Source organism: Somniosus microcephalus, chromosome 2 (assembly GCF_052327205.1).
Source record: "Somniosus microcephalus isolate GS21.2 chromosome 2, FLI_Smic_1.0, whole genome shotgun sequence".
Taxonomy (NCBI): Eukaryota; Metazoa; Chordata; class Chondrichthyes; order Squaliformes; family Somniosidae; genus Somniosus; species Somniosus microcephalus.
Genome location: NC_140988.1, coordinates 336129622 through 336145890, shown reverse-complemented (window position 1 = coordinate 336145890; position 16269 = coordinate 336129622). Strand labels below are relative to the sequence as shown.

The window sequence follows — 16269 nt, the reverse complement described above, 5'->3', positions numbered from 1 at the left end:
GAATGAGAGGCGATCTTATCGAAACATATAAGATTGTGAGGGGGCTTCATCGGGTGGATGCGGGGAGGATGTTTCCACTGATGGGTGAGACTAGAACTAGGGGGCATAATCTTAGAATAAGGGGCTGCCCTTTCAAAACTGAGATGAGGAGAAACTTCTTCACTCAGAGGGTAGTAAATCTATGGAATTTGCTACCTCAGAGAGCTGTGGAAGCTGCGACATTAAATAAATTTAAAACGGAGATAAGACAGTTTCCTAGCTGATAAGGGAATTAGGGGTTACGGGGAGCGGGCAGGGAAATGGACATGAGTCTAGGTTCGGATCAGCCATGATCCTATTGAATGGCGGAGCAGGCCCGAGGGGCCGTATGGCCTACTCCTGCTCCTACTTCTTATGTTTATGATCTTATTGAATGGTGGGGCAGACTCGAAGGGCCAAATGGCCTACTCCTGCTCCTATTTCTTATGTTCTTTGACGAAGCTTTTAGTCAGCCGTCTCAGTATCTCCTTCTTGCTGTTAACTTTTCTGATTACACTTCTGTGAAGTACCTTGGGATGTTTTTCTACATTATAAATGCAAGTTGTACAAAAAAATTAGATTATATCTTCCGTCCTACCCAAAGAAAAAGCAGTAGAAAATATCAAAAGGACTCAGGTTTTACAGGTCTCTTGTGGAAGAAATATTAGAAAAACTTTGAGGGAGAAAAGGGGGAAGAGTAGGCCTACAGAATATTTTAATCACTATTTCAATGTGATCTTCATGACAGAAACAAATAATCAGATCATACACTATTTCAAGCTATATTTAGCTGGTCATCAAGTGATTGAGGGCATTGTGTGTTAATACTCTATCAATAAACAGTAAGAACGAAGAATTACAGTGACGTTAAACTATGAACATTCACGTTAATTTCCACTCACCATACTGTTAATTTGGAGCATGAAGTTTGACAGAGCTGCCAATTTCTCTGCAACTTTCACACCTCAGTGCTTACACAAATGGCAGACACCCGGCACACCTCTTAATAATCAGATGTAGAATTACAATGATACAGGCTTGGTGGGAGGAAATAGAGTCTACAGGAGAAATGAAGGAGGGAAAAGGTGATTTGCATCTTCTGCTTTCTTTACCCAATAGTTCTTCAAAAGTACTTAAGGCTATCAAAATAAACTTAAAACACTTAATTTCAGGACTTTTATTCAGAACCTCCCTCTAAAAACCATTGCTCATATAAACATAAATTTTAAAATGCTGCCTCCATAACCATTTAGATATAGTGCAAAATATAAAGACCTGCCCCGAGGTCTTCCTCGCGTTGCTGGTTTCTCTTCTCACTAGTACCTGTGTTCGGGCCTCCTGCTTTCTTTGCCGACTGCAATTGCGGGACATCAGCTAGTCTTGGTTTGAAGAGTTCATTAAGTTGTTCTGATGTTTTATACAAAAACATTGTTACTCCTAAAAATGGTTTCCTGGAGACTTTCTCAGTAATCTTCCTTTGAAGAAGGCAGGTTCTTATAAACAGGATTATGTCTGACTGTCCCATCTTGCTGTGAATGATAAATTCTAGCAGTTTCAGAATAGCCGCATGCTGGGATGAGTTCCCGGTTTGATGGGAGCGTCTTTCGCCAACAGTAATGGGTCTGGGAACCTGCATGAACTCGAGGCTCTCTGGCTTCTCACAGAACTCTTAATAAAAAAACATAGTTACAGGCATTTTAAACATAAAATGCTACTGCAGGTGCAAGTTTTATCATTTTCTTGTCACGGTTTTGTTTTTTCTTATGCAAATCTTATTTCCAGTAACAAAGGCTCAGCTTAGTGAAGAAACCAAGTTAGTAACCAAAGAGATGTTACTCCCTTCTTTATTTTAAATGTGTCCACTGTTCAGGATTGATATTATTTGTATATACACTTAGTAGCACCTTGCTGCAAGTTAACCTAGCTGCTTTCTTCACTTTTGATTTGTATATTTCTTACATAGTGATTTAATGCTGTTTTAGGAATACAAAATTTGAGCTGATGCAATTCAAGTGTGACACAAAGTTGCATATGACAGACAAAAATACACTGGATGCAATGTAGATGCTGTACTGAAAATTCATCGTAAAAAGGCCAGGTGAAGTGGGTAAAAATATTCACACCTCATGTTTTCCTAGAATTCTTCAGACATGGTTTGAGTAAGTTTTGCCTTCTCCCCCACCATCACTTAACTAGTTACATCAAACTATACATCATTCAGTGGCGACATCAATCAAGAGGCTAGATAATTCAGAGGCTACATCATTCAGCGGCTGTCAGTTGCAGCCCAATTATTTGACATTAGGCCAAAAATTAATGAAAATATGAACTGTTAAGCAACTAAAAATGAATCCTTGCTACTGGCACTGGCCCTTTGTAACCAGCCAACAGAAGGTACCAAGGAGCACCCAGCTCTTTCCCTCCTCCTTGCAGCAAGATGATATAGCTTCCTTTTGTGGTACCAGTTTTTAGCACGTTGGCGCTTTGTACCACCACAGCACCCAGAGTCCACATTGATTAATTACGATTCCATTCTTTAGGCTTTAGCCTCTGTGGTGCAGGCCTGCCAAAGTGCTGCCCACTGTTGTCCACATGATAGCTGATTTATTTTCCTAAGTGATGTGTCCACTGGGACTTGGATTGAAATTTCTTGAACCAATTTCACACAAAAACTTCTACCATTGAAAGGAGCAAAGTGTGGTCCTCCTTTTGGCCTTTGAACCCAACATAGTGCTTACACCAAGATTTATAACCTAGGTTATTTATTACTGGGAGGCAGAGCTTGGGCTTCAGGGAATACATCATTTTCCTTTTTATATCCTGAATTCACAAGTGCAGTGTGATATAATGTCACAAACTTATTTTGCATAGGTGAAAAAAAAATGGCACAGGAATTTTATTAAAACCCCCATATCAATGGCTTCAAATGTTACTTAAAAAAAAAAGTTTGAAAGCTTCCTTTAAAAAAAAGTTTGTAAAACATCTTTTTATAAATGCATTTCCCTACTTGGTTGCTGAATGGGTTTGATCCAGTCAATGAAGCCAAGATTTTTTTTTAAACTGCATAATTATAAAAGCAAATTTTAAAAGTCCAACCAAATTAATGGCAAGCTTTTCTTTATTTTTTTTGCCAACTCTCCTTCCTCATTCCCTCCTGAAGGCACTATTACAGTTTCAGTCACCAGCTGCCATCTTGTACCACAGAAAACTGTCCAATCAACTGTGGAGCATAACATAGCCCACACTGATGCTGTTCTAGGCTCATTCACATGGGCACATATTGGAGGATTCATTCGATGGACATTATGAGTGAGAACTCCATCTAGCTTAGAGACACTGAGGCCAATCATTATACCACAACAAATACATTGGCTGAGATCGGCGAGCTCAGCACAGACTGGAAATCGAACCTTGGACCTTCTGGTCTACATTGCTTAATAAATGGTGCATTTATTCACATTAGACTATCAAAGGAGCTAGAAAAAACAATCACCAACTATTTCAGCCATATACTGGCTCCCAGACCAGAATTGCCATTTTGTTTCAAATGCTGCATAGGCTGGAACCCAAAATCATCAGGAACTCTTAGTTACAATTGTAATTAAACAAACATTTGCATTAGGGCATTTATAACAAATAGTGTTTAACTCTAGATGTCTCCTCCAATCTCCCTCCCCATAATGCTAATTACAGATCTCCCTTTGAGGTGGAGATGGTTACTATAGCACAGGAAGAGAGGATGTAATCGAGGCACTTGTATAACTTACGATTGAATATTTATCAACTCCAATTTTCTCCTATCCTCAGCCACAGGTGTGGAGAAATGGGATACTGTCCCACAAGAACTGGTCTACTTTACTTCACCCACATGATCATCGTTCATATAGGAGACTAGACAGTGACTGCCAGCAAGCTAATCTACTGGAGGGGACAACGTCAAAACCAATCTTGCTTACATGTTTGCACTTCCAAGGAGTCGTCACTGAATTTTTCCTCACATCCCTACCCAGGAGCATTGAAACAGTTTTCAACACCAACAGTTTGAGGATGCACAAGAGCCCAGAATTGGAGGAACGAAGAGTTTTTGGAGGGTTGTAGGACTGAAGGAGGTTAGAGATAGGGAGGGGCGATGGTTGCGGTCTTCCCAATATTTAATTGGAGGAAATTTCTGAGGAGGGTAAGGATAGATCCTTGGGGGACTCCAGAGGTAACCGTGCAGAAGCGGGAAGAGAAGCTATTGCAGGAGATTCTCTGGCTACGACTGGATAGAAAAGAATGGAACCAGGCGAGGCCAGTCCCAGTCAGCTGGAGGAGGATGGTGTGGTCAACTATGTTACATGTTGCAGACGGGTCGAGAAAGATGAGGGATAGTGCACCACAGCCACATAGGATGTAATTTGTGACTTTGATAAGGGCCGTTTCAGTATTGTGGCAGGAGCGGAAATCTGATTGGAGAGGTTCAAACATGGATTTGCGGGAAAGATGGCCACAGATTTGGGAGGCGACAACATGTTCAAAGACTTTGGGGAGTAAAAGGAGATTGGAGATGGGGGCGATAGTTTGTAGGTGCAGCTCATGGGTGGATTTTTTTGAGGATGGGTTGGTGAGGGCAGATTTGAAAGGGTGTGGAACAGAGAAGAGGAAACCATTAATAATATCAGCTAGCATGGGGGCCAGGAAGGGACATTGGGTGGTCAGCGGTTTAATGGGAATAGGGTCGAGAGAGCAGGAGATGGGTCTCATGGACACGATGAGCTTGGCAAGGGCATAAGGGGAGATAGGAGAGAAACTAGAGCAAGATGAGAGTTCAGGGCTGGGGCAGAGGAGATCCTTTGGTTTGCTGGGTTAGGGGAAGGGAGGGATGTGACAGAGGCAGCTGAACAGATGGTCATAATCTTAGTGACAAAAATGTCCATTAGCTCCTCACACTTGGAGGCGAGGGTGGAGTGGCAGGGGAAGAGGGGTTTGGGGAGTCCTGTTACCAGCACATCTGCATTTCTAAAATGGATGAGCACAACAAAGGTAATTAGATAAAGAGTAGGCGAAGATACAAAAGTCAAAATGAGTAGTACATCAGTCCTCATAGAGAGTCAGATGGCATCCTTTTAACTAAGCCTTAGAGAACTGCAAAAGTTTGGAAAGAGTAGAAGAGGGGAAAAAAGTGATTAAAGGCTGTGTGATACTACAAAATAAAAAACATTGCCCTGTAGTCAAAGACCTTTTTAGAAGCAAAAGTTGATTGGAAAACTCAAACTAAACTTATGGCCGCAACCAACCCCTTTTAAATGTGCTTGCTTGCCAAGTCAGCAAACAATAACAATCACTGGTGTTTGTTTCCAAATCTTCACACCACTGCCTATCAAAATAACTATTGGTTCACAGTTAAGACTCCAGTAAAACTAGCATAAATTGTCAGCATCTCCTGCAGCTCAGGTTGGCAATATACTGGCAGTGAAAAATGCTTTGTTCCCACTACTGTTGGAAAGGATGTTTGAAAATAATTTATGCTTGCTGTGAAACTTTGAGTGATGATATATCATTTTTTAAAGATCAGAAAACTGCACATTTAAATTTTAAAAAAAGGAATGAAAACCGTTAAAAGAATTTTTTTTTTTGCCATCCTGGAAACACTGTACAAGCTTACATGTAATTTAATCATCAAAGAGTTAAATCTCAGAACTGGTTATTACAATATCTTATCCTAAGGATGTTAACCTCTGGCTCAGTTATTGCATTTGAGACAGGATTACAGCATTTAACCTCAGTAAATGTGAAAGAATGTTGTTCTTCGACAGTGGCCGAGGCTGTAATATTCTTCACAATAAAGCACCAATTATTTGAACTGTTACAGAGACAAAGCATCTTTTTGAAGAGGGGTGTGGATATCCAGAGTCAACCGTCAGAAGAATAAAAACTTACTGCAAATTTCATTGGTGGCCGTAAATGGAACTACACTACATTAACCGCAACAGAACACATTACAATTTTCTTCTGCTTCCACAATACCTGAAACCCACTTTGGCCAGGTATTTCAGACAAGACTTCAGATTCAAACTCTCAGTTCCTGCCGTCCATGCTTGTTCCCATACTCAGCCAAGGAAGTGCTGCACTGGAAGTCTCGGAGTGCTGCAGGTCAACAAGGTTCTTGGTATTTCAAAACCAAAAAATAAAGTGGCAGCATCGGAGAGTGCACAAAATGTTGAAGTCTAGCTCCTTGGCTGCAGTATGATTACTGTTCCATTCTTTCTTCCTCCAACCACCGCCCCCCACCCCCCCGCCCCACCCTACCTCCCCCCCGTTCCAGCTCTTGAATACAAAATTAAGTCTATGTGAAATTGGTCAATCTAAAGAGATGATGTCTGGGATGCTGCTGCCTCCTCCTCCGCCTCCTGCTATCACCCCAGCTTCTGTTCGGCTGGTGCTGCTGCCCTCGTGGTGTTGGGTTGATGAGATGATGCTTCCACCGACAGTGCTGGGCGTCATAGTCGGTGATCCAACGGCAGAGGAGAGATTATCCAGAAATATAGATTGACAGTACTGCAGTTGAGGAAATAGAGGGAATAATAAAAAGTAAATGAGATACACTATGATCTGATATGAACTGAAGCTTTCTTTTTGGGGAGAAGGGGGCAAATTGTTTTCCTCTCTGCACCATCCTACAGTTGAAGGCTCTCAAGTAACTTGCTCCCAGACCTCTGTCAGCCACAAGGAGGTAGGGAAGGAAAATCTTACAGAAAAAGACTCACTCTCCTTCCTTACGAGAAAGTGCCTGCTCCTCTGCTTAGTACAACTGAGATTAGAGACTTGCCGCTTAACACAAAACCATGCTTTGCCACAGCACACGGGTATATCAATGCATTGATAAGAAATGCTGAGACGAAATCCAGGGTTTTTTGATCCCGTTGTGGCGCTGTATATTTTTAAAAATCCTGTCACTAGAGTTTAAATTAATTCTGTTCTTCATTTTAAAATGCTAGTTAGTCCCTAATCAGTCTACCAAAACAGCATGCTAACCGGTGATCGGATGTGTAATTAAAAAGTATGAAATTATACACAGCATGGAAGGCGATACATGAGCACACTAGCGCTGCTGTGCAAACAAAGATATGTTTTTGCATCATTTTCTATTTTAAATTACTCATGTCTTTCAGGATTTGATTTAAAATGTTGAATAATAGGAGGGATTGAGTCTTTGTTAAATTTTGAATAGTACTGCAGTGGTTAGATCAAAGGGTTTATAAGATGGAAGTTTTTTTTAAATTGTTCAGTTCACCCAAGAATTCATCTGACTAACCACTCCAAGGAACCAAGCGAGCACATGAGGACGTTTTAATACCACGAGACAGCTCTGCTGAAAAAAAAGCAGTGAGAACAGATTTGACACTTTCTACAACGGAAGTGTGAACATTACCGTATGCTCCAAATGCAGGCCACCAAACCGGAATTCTAAAAATAGTGCCCATGTCAATGATCATTTTATTTTCAAATGTAATATCAGTTATTTTAGCCTTTATGACTCTGGTTTTACATTTGATATTTCTATAATTCACATGAAATGGAAAGCATCACATACTATTGTTATGCCAGAGTGTGCAGCTGGATGCATAATCAGAATGTGAAACATACAACTTCTGAATTTAAGGGGGAAAAGGGGCCCAGGAAACACTGTGAAACCACTGGAAAGAAATGCAAATCTTTGGGAGCAAAAATTGCAGCAGGGATTTAGTTTAAAAACCAAGGAGTCAGGGCTGAGATTTGTTAAACACTAGCCTTTCATCTCTGAAACATGGGTTCAAATCCAACCCTGAGTTATGAGATGAAATTCCTCTATCTTCGGAGTATAAAGGATCCAGTATGAAATGAGTTCCTACAGCACAAAACTGTCTCTGAATTGGCAATTTCACTAAGAGGCCACAGGATGGTTGCTGTGGGAAACAGAAAATAATGTTACACTAGTGCAGTAGGGGTGCTCTTCTGAAATTGGGACCTGAAGCACATCGTTGCGGCACATTCTGGCTATGCTGTACCTGACCTGGAAATGCTTGATGCGGACAACAAATGCTTGCAATGGGAGGAGTTTCATTCCCCAGCACCAAGATCTCTCACCTTAATAAACAGAGAAAAAATAAAACAGAAAAAAAAACAAGTCCAATTCTTGCAACGATTAAGAAGCTAAAAGGGAAGAAATGTATCAAGATTTGGAATCTATAGGTAGAAACTGTGCCCCCATGTCACTTTGGTTCCAGAGGCACTATACTTGATGCGGATGCAGCTCCCACCGACAACAGCGGATGTAGATCTCTTGGGGAGGGGACGTAGGACCAGCAGATGCTCTGCAATGGTCGGGCAGACACTAGTCCCGGTCAGGACAAACCACTTGGTACAATGAGTTTTCATCCACTGGCACAGGTCCCCTTTCTCTCTCAAGGATGGCTCAGCATCAGCCTGTATAAGGTCATTGAGCAGTTCCCAGTAAAATTAACTCGTAGCGGGGGGGGGTTGAAGATGAGAGCGGCATAGGGATATTGTTACAGGGTGAAAGTAAAAGCTATTTCTCGCAGAGCACCTCCAATTTTAGCAGTACTACAAGACGCTACATTACATACATACCTGAGGATCGCTCTGAAACAATGAGAAAAAGTCCAGATCTGAAAAAGAAATTGCATTTAAAATCAGATGAAGTACTGTAAAAAGACTTGAAATGCAGAATCAAATCTTTATGCCCTGTTTTCAAATGCATTTGAAGTGCAAACATAAAGAAACCCATAATTTTATTACACTTGAGGCAAATTTTTCATTTTAAAATGGAAGCACGCGTACAGACACACACTACGTCTTGCTCATTTTTCAAAGGGAGTGAGGTAGATTGATGGAGAGGGAGGAAAAGGACTTGCAGTCCTTGTTACAAAACAAAGAAACATCTTGGAACTCCAGCAGATAATGGGAGGAGCATGCGGAGGTGGATATTCCAGCCCCACTTTAGGTGCTGGACAGGTGGGTGCACTAAAGGTTTGCTGCTCCAGTCCAGTCCAGCTGGGCGTAAAGTCTGATTCTTCTAGGCTCCCAGCAGTGAAACTACAAGAATATGAGGCAAGGGTAGTGGGAACTACAGGAAAATTAGGCAGGAAGGATGGAACTAGAGGAAAATAAGGGGGTGGGAACAATTCCTTGTGCATTACTTGAATGACTACATCACCCCCACCCCCTTGGGGAAGTCCCAGAAATCCCAGAACATAAAAGGGGCCGAGTTCCAGCATCGCAGATCTTTGCTCCCATTTCTTGTCATTTCCATCCCCCACCTCTGCGCACCCCCCAAAAATAAAACAGGGAATAAATGTTTCTCGGGTGCTATTGATGGGAAAATTGGCCCCTCAGTTTGTACCAGGTGTTTACGATTGAGAGGTTTTACATGAGGCAGAGAGTTGCTTGAGAAAAAAACGACCATTGACAGGTATAGAGGAGCAATCAGGATAGTAGGACTAGACTAACCAGTGTGGAGAAAAAGCACAGACTTGATTGGGTAAGAGGCCCATTTCTGTGCGGTAAACATTCTACGATTTCATGATAACGTCACTCAGGGAGGCCACATACTGCTTTATAGCTCAGCAGGTTTATCCAATTAGTAACTGAGCCACAGAAACTGGGTAGGTCCCCGATTCCCTCCATCTACATTTAGGTAGCATTAAAACTAAAGCAAGAGCAGGACTGAGTATAACTGTGATGCCCACCGACCCCCTCACCCCAAATAAAACAAGTTTACTTTTGAACCCATACTTGGGTCCTTTGGATGAATTACCAGAACACAGCCAGCACCCATGAAACTATTCCCCAGCATGACTCTTTGTGCTCAAGAAGAGAAATTTTTTTTTTTTTTTTTTTTTTTTTTTTTTTAAAAAGAGTAAATGAAGGAGTACTTGATATCACATCCTGTCCTTACTTTGAATCTCAGGCGGTAGAGCTGCCATTGTTGAGTGATGGAATGTGGCTGGATAGTCCGCTAACTGAGGCAGAAAACTTGTGTCAACTGTTGTGACATTTGGCAATCGAACTGAAGATGGCTGATAAGCAAGAACCCTGTAATACAGAGAAAACAAAATCGGTTAGCTGTTTCCATGAATATGGATGATTTTAAAATAAGCTGCTCTTGCACTGCTATTGTTACTAGCTAGCTCAGTGAGTAAATGCACCGTTTGGTGTGTGCTCCAGTCATTGGCAAGGAATTTTCAGGTTTGCGCCTTAGGAATCCCAGTCTCAATTGCTGTCCAGTGGCCCCTGCTACAAAGTGTACCTGTGGGCATTTGATGAGGACAGAAGCAGGGTCAGCTGCAATGTTCCATTTTCACAGTTAAATGTTTATACTCATTGTCTACACTCACAGATTAAAAATTTGTCACGAGCAAAGAACAGATGGTTGGAAGCATCTGTGGTACCATACCCCAGTAGCTGTGACGACAGGAACGAAGAAAGGCCGAGGAGGAAAAAAAACAAACATTCAGCTCTTGGTCCAAACGGAAGACAGAAGTGGAAAAAAGCTGCATCTTTTTTTAGGCAATGAGCAAAACAATTGCTTGTTGAGAGCAAGAGCAACAAGTGGAATACATAGCCTACTAACCCTTTGCTGGCAGTGTCTTCTGTATCCGATGGGTATAAGCACCTTTTCTTTAGCGGAGGTTCTTCCTCCTCATCAGAGGAGGAACTATCAAGTGTAAGATCTATGACCTCAACCTTCTTGTTGCTACTTGCTTCACTGGCCGACACTGCAGAACCAGACTTGCTGGTGACACTTGAACCTGCTGGAATTGGAAAATAGTTTGTGTTGCTACAGGAAAATACAAAGGGAAAACTGCAAATGCTGGAAATTTAAAATAAAAAACAAAAAATGCTGGAAATACATAGGTCAGTCAGCATCTGTGGAGAAAAGACACGATTATAACGTTTCAGATGTGTACCCTTCATCAGACCTAAAACATAATGGCCCAGTACTTCGGGTCCCAACGCGTGAGTAAAGACGGGGTACTCACGCGTGGACCCGATGGAAGTGGCGGTTTCTTGCATGCACAGTGCATGCGCGGGAAACTGGCATTTCCTCCAAGGGGTTCAGAGGTCCAACGCGTGCGCGCTCGTTGAACTTCCTTTTTTACAGGTTTGCCAGTGTGTAAGGGCCTCAACTTTTTACGAATGTAAAAAGGAGACATAAGAACTTGATTCTTTAAGGTAAGTGGTCTATTATTTAAAATTATAACATTTTTTCCACAGCTTTATTGTTTTTAAGGACTTTACAGTAAGGTAAGTGTATTTTTAGACCCCATTTAAAAAAAAAATTTTTTTTTTTTTTTTTTAATTTGAATAATTATTTAAAATAGTTTTTTTTTTAAGTTATTTATAGTTCATTTAATTAGTGGGATGTTTTTTTAAATTTTATTTAAAGTTTTAGTGGTGTTTTGGGTGCCCGTAGTTTTCATGAGTTTGACAGTTCTTACTATCAAACTCATGAATGAAGTTTTCCCTCCCCTGATTGGCTGCCCAGTGCTCACCTGATCCTAGCCGGCACATCGAACTAACTACGCCGCTGGATCAGGCAAGCACAGCGCGCTGACAGCTGAACCGGGCCAGTGACAGGAATTCCAAGCAGGCCCAGGCTTCAGTTGTTGGCGCGCCGGGTAAGTGCACATCGGGGGCTTGCACGCGAACCTAATTTCTGGGCCCATAATCTGTCTTTTCTCCACAGATGCTTCCTAACCTATATTTTCTGTTTTTATATTATTGCAGGTCTTTTTTTTTTAAATTTAAACTGACCAAACACCTGCTATGCCGCTGATTGTCAATATAAGACTATTTTTTAAGTCTCCTACCCTTTCCCATTTTGATTTTTCTCCTCCCATATCAAATACTATTCTCCAGTCTAGAATGTAGGCAAATTGTTTCAAAACCTCTTGGCAATCCTAATCTGTAAATGGGCATTAGGCAGTACACTCCGATCAGGCACCAGTTTTTCCTCAATATATTGCAGGAAAAGAATAGGATAAAAAATTAAGTAGCAATGGTTAGGTGATGCTAAGCTTGACACCCAGGAAAGCTTAGCATCATCGGCGAGCAGTCAACTCTGGAGGTGACAAAGGCATGAATGAGGGTTTCAGCAGCAGATGGGCTGAGGCAGGTGGGTGATGTTACGGAGATGGAAGAAAGCGATCTTTGTGATGGAGAGGATATGGAGTTGGAAGCTCAGCTTCGGATCAAATAGGACACCGAGATTGCAAATAAACCAGTTCAACCTGAGACAGTGCTCAGGGAAGGGGAAGGAAACAGTGGCAAGGGTATGGAGTTTGTGGCAGCAGCCAAAGATGATGACTTTGGACTTCCCAATGTAGACTCGATTATTCCAACATTGTCCTCGTCGGTTTTGCATCCCCTACCCACCACAGACACCAGGTTGTTAAACCTTTACTACTGTTATCCTCAAGTCCTGCGCACTCATCACACCTGTCCTTGTTGACCTACCTCAGGGCTCAAACATAAACATTTTCTCCTCTTTAAATCCCTCCATGACCCCACTTCTCCCCATCTCTGTAACCTTCTCTAGCCCTACAACACCCACAAACTCTATGTTCCTCTCAGGCCTCTTCTGTGCATCCCTCCTTCCCTTCACACACCAATACTAGCCACGTCTTCAGTTGCCTAAGTTGCACTCTCTGAAATTTCCTCCCACTCTTCTCCTTTAAGACCCTCTTTAAAACCTACCTCTTTCACAAAGCTTTTAGACACCATCCTAATTGCTCCTTCTTTGGCTCAGTGCCTGTTTTCCTCATGCCTCTTTGAAGTACCTAATGACTTTTTTTTTAAATTGTAAAGGCACTATAATCATAGAAATTATGAAATTATGAGCCATCCGGCCCATCTTGTCCACTCCGGAAATGCCACCAACCCAAAGAGAGGATTAAAAGATTGATATACAGAGTACATGCTAATTTGAAGAAATACTCTGTACACCATGGGCTATGTAGAAGCTAGGTGCATTCAGCACATTTCAAAGTCCTGTTTTAGGATCCAATTTGACCGTGTTTAGCATGAAAAGTTTTGCATCTAGTATCTGTCACACCACAGCTCTCATCATTACACTTCAATGAGTCACAGGAGAACAAAAAAAAGCATGATTAACTCAAATAAACCACTGTCTGTTAACTATGCTGATTGGCTCACCACAAAATGGTCAGTTATCTCTGGTGATGTTTACAGAATGGCACCAATGGTGGATGGCACAGAGAAAGACCACGAAGAAAAGGGAGAAAAATTAGTAAAAAAGTGTGGAATAATTCACCCTCAGCACGTAAATAAAGCTCACAGGAGTAACACACTCGCAAATTGCAGCACTCTTAAGAATCTGTCACAAAACCGTACATTTTTCCACCTAGTATATCAAATTTTAGAAAAATGCAAAAAAGCAAATAACCAGAGCTTAGTTTTGTGAAACACTTTCCAAAGAACGTATCTACACATTTCAGAATTCACATATACGTACATGTAAGTTCAACTTTTGTACACTGTGAATTGGACAGTTTCAAAGATTCCTTCTTGGGCCTCATTGGACACCAGGAGCCATCTTCTTGGAACTTAATCTCATCTACATCTGTGCAAGAATTCAGGATTTCCATAAACAGACTGGAAGAGAAAACTAAGAGTTAGTTTAATATTTAAAAAAAAGTTGAAATCTAAAATGCCATCAACCAAAGCTTAAACATTTCATCCTATATGGACAGAGTAAGGTGTGACTTCCTGGCCAGATGATGAGCACCTAATCCTGGAAGGGAGGAGGGAGAGAAAGGCCAAAATAAAATCAACCACAGCTGCTCCCATTGCTCCCTGAAGCTGGTTATTGGAACCAGCAGCATCGAATTTGTTGGGGAGCTATATATCTAAAATCATAGGTATTATCTAAAATCATTATAGATAAATCTAAAATAGGGAAGGATAGAAACAAGGAAACACTTCCTCAAAATCATTGGTGACACAACAAATGACAACACCAACACTTGCATTTGAGTAGTGCCTTTAACATATAAAAAGTCCCAAGACACTTCACATAGGAGAGAGATGGACCAAGCAGTAGAGAATTTAAGAGAGCTGGCAGTCGTCATAGTCAGAAAGGTAAGTTTTGAGGACTTTTTTTTATTTTTTTATATAAAGGCAGCGATGAGAAGTAGCAAGTGATTTAAAGAGTGTGTGCAGGGAGTGCAATCAAGATGGCTGAAAGCTCTGCTACCAAGTGGGAAATGCCAGAAGCAGTGGGGTGCACAGGGGTACAGAGATAAAGGACAACAGGGTATGGCCAAGAAAGCAAGCCTGGAAAAGGTAGCAGAAGTAGAGTGGGACGTGGCCATGAATGGATTTGGAAGTATGGCAAGGGTTCTGAATGTGGTGTGCTTGGAGACAAGAAGCTAGCTTAGGAGGAGATGCCGGTTGAGGCGGACGCATGGATAGTCTCAATCTTATAAATAGTCCATCAGCTTTTTACACTTGTCATTAAAGGTGAGGATAGATGGAGCAGGGCAGAGTGGAGGGGTTAGAGGAAGCATCATTGAAGAGGTTGGGATTGGCCTTGCCCTCGAGGATGATCTTAGAATAGGCTGTGAAGTGGGAGGCACAATATCCCTCCAGGTGGCTTCTCCAGATCTGGTGTGGATGACTAGGCTGGTAAAGACCCAAGTGCACTTGAACCTGTGGCCTTCACACTTGGAGTTAGGGGGTATCAGGGGAGTGGCCGAACTATTGAGTGGCAAGACATGGGTTTGAATCAACATTTCCTGCAAAGTGCATCTGATCTCACCCAGGTCAAAGTGGAGATGAAAGGTTGCTGCTGCATACCTCCCTGCAGCTGTTTAGAGTAGCACTAGTAGACAGCAGTGAGGTGGAGAGTGCATACTTGATAGGCCACCCATTGTGCTGGAGAATGATACGTGGAACATGGCTTTTTTGGGGGGAGGAGTTGAAGGCAAGAGAAGAGGGAAAAAAAAGTAGAGATGGGGAGAAAACATCCTCAAACATTTATAAGAAAAAACTTGCATTTATATAGTGCCTTTCATGACCTTGGGACGTCCCAAAGCACTTTAAATCCAATGAAGTACTTTTGAAGTGTAGACACTGTTGTAATGTAGGAAATGCTGCAACCCATTTGTGCATGGCAAGCTCCCACAAACTGAAATGTGATAATGACCAGATAATCCGTTTTGGTCATGTTGGTTGAGGGATAAATATTGGCAAGGACACCGGGGATAACTCCCCTGCTCTTCTTCGAATAGTGCCATGGGATCTGAGGTACAAACAAACAAACAGGTGGCAATACTTAGAGACTGGGCTGCCCTAAAAGTGGGAAGGAACAATAGCTGGGAACCATTCAAGAAGAGTCCTATAGATATATCCAGTAAAATACAATGGGCCAGATATTCCGATCCCTACGGGTGTGTATGAGCTGCGTACACACCCGTAGGGACATCGGAAATGCCGGTTTCAGGCATACCAAGCGCATGCGCTGAAAACCAGCATTTCCGATCCGTCAAGAATGCTCTCGACAGATCGGACGCCTGCCCTGGAGAAGGGCTTCTGCGGGCGGATAGTTCCGCTTTCTGGAGAAGCTCCGCCCGCAGAAAACCCTTAGAAATCTTACGCCTGGTAAAAGCGCAAGGCCTGCTTTTACCAGCAAAGTTTTAAAAAAAAAATTCCACTCATTTATCATTTAAAAATACTTTAAAAAAGGCAAGTTTACTTTTAGCCCTGTAAAAAACTTTAATTTATTTTTCAAAAAATTAAATGTTTAATATAATTTATTGTAATTTCAACTAATTTTAAAAATGTGATTAAAAAAAAAATTATTTAATGTTTTACAGTGTTTTTGGGGTGATCTCCATTCATATATTTGACAGGTCTATCTGTCAAGTGTATGAAGGGAGATTCCCTTCTTTGATTGGCTCCCCATGGCCCACGTGATCCCAGGGAAGCTTGCGAACCGCATGCGCCTCTGGGATACCTGGGTCCTGCGCATTTAGAGTTGGAGAGGCCCAGGAACGGAAGTGTCCGGACCTCGGGAGCCCTCAGTAAGGGTGCAGATTTTTTCCAGATCGGAGGCCTCCGCACGTGGGAAGCCCCCGATCGGAAAATACGGCCCATTATAAAATGTCAGAATTTAGATACTAAGCAGTTATTTTATTTTCTCACTTTCTCCTTTGGATTATTTCCATGCATCATTCCTGGAAGAGAGAT

General features: G+C 41.9%; 1 protein-coding gene across 5 annotated transcripts in view; it reads right to left on the bottom strand.

Moving 5' to 3' along the window:
• Positions 1-1180: 1180 nt before the first annotated feature.
• pias2 (protein inhibitor of activated STAT, 2) overlaps positions 1181-16269 on the bottom strand; it is a 90589-nt gene continuing 75500 nt past the window's right edge. For 3 of the 5 annotated variants that reach the window (XM_085975276.1, XM_085975260.1, XM_085975294.1), the window contains exons 10-14: positions 13535-13674; positions 10631-10811; positions 9956-10092; positions 8629-8666; positions 3119-6555 (exon numbers count right to left, since the gene is read on the bottom strand). In XM_085975276.1, coding sequence (XP_085831402.1) covers positions 6358-6555; positions 8629-8666; positions 9956-10092; positions 10631-10811; positions 13535-13674 — 694 coding nt within the window. In that variant the 3' untranslated portion in view covers positions 3119-6357. Of the gene's footprint in view, positions 1687-3118; positions 6556-8628; positions 8667-9955; positions 10093-10630; positions 10812-13534; positions 13675-16269 lie in introns of those variants that run through there. The other 2 variants (XM_085975286.1, XM_085975269.1) reach the window with 2 other exon arrangements.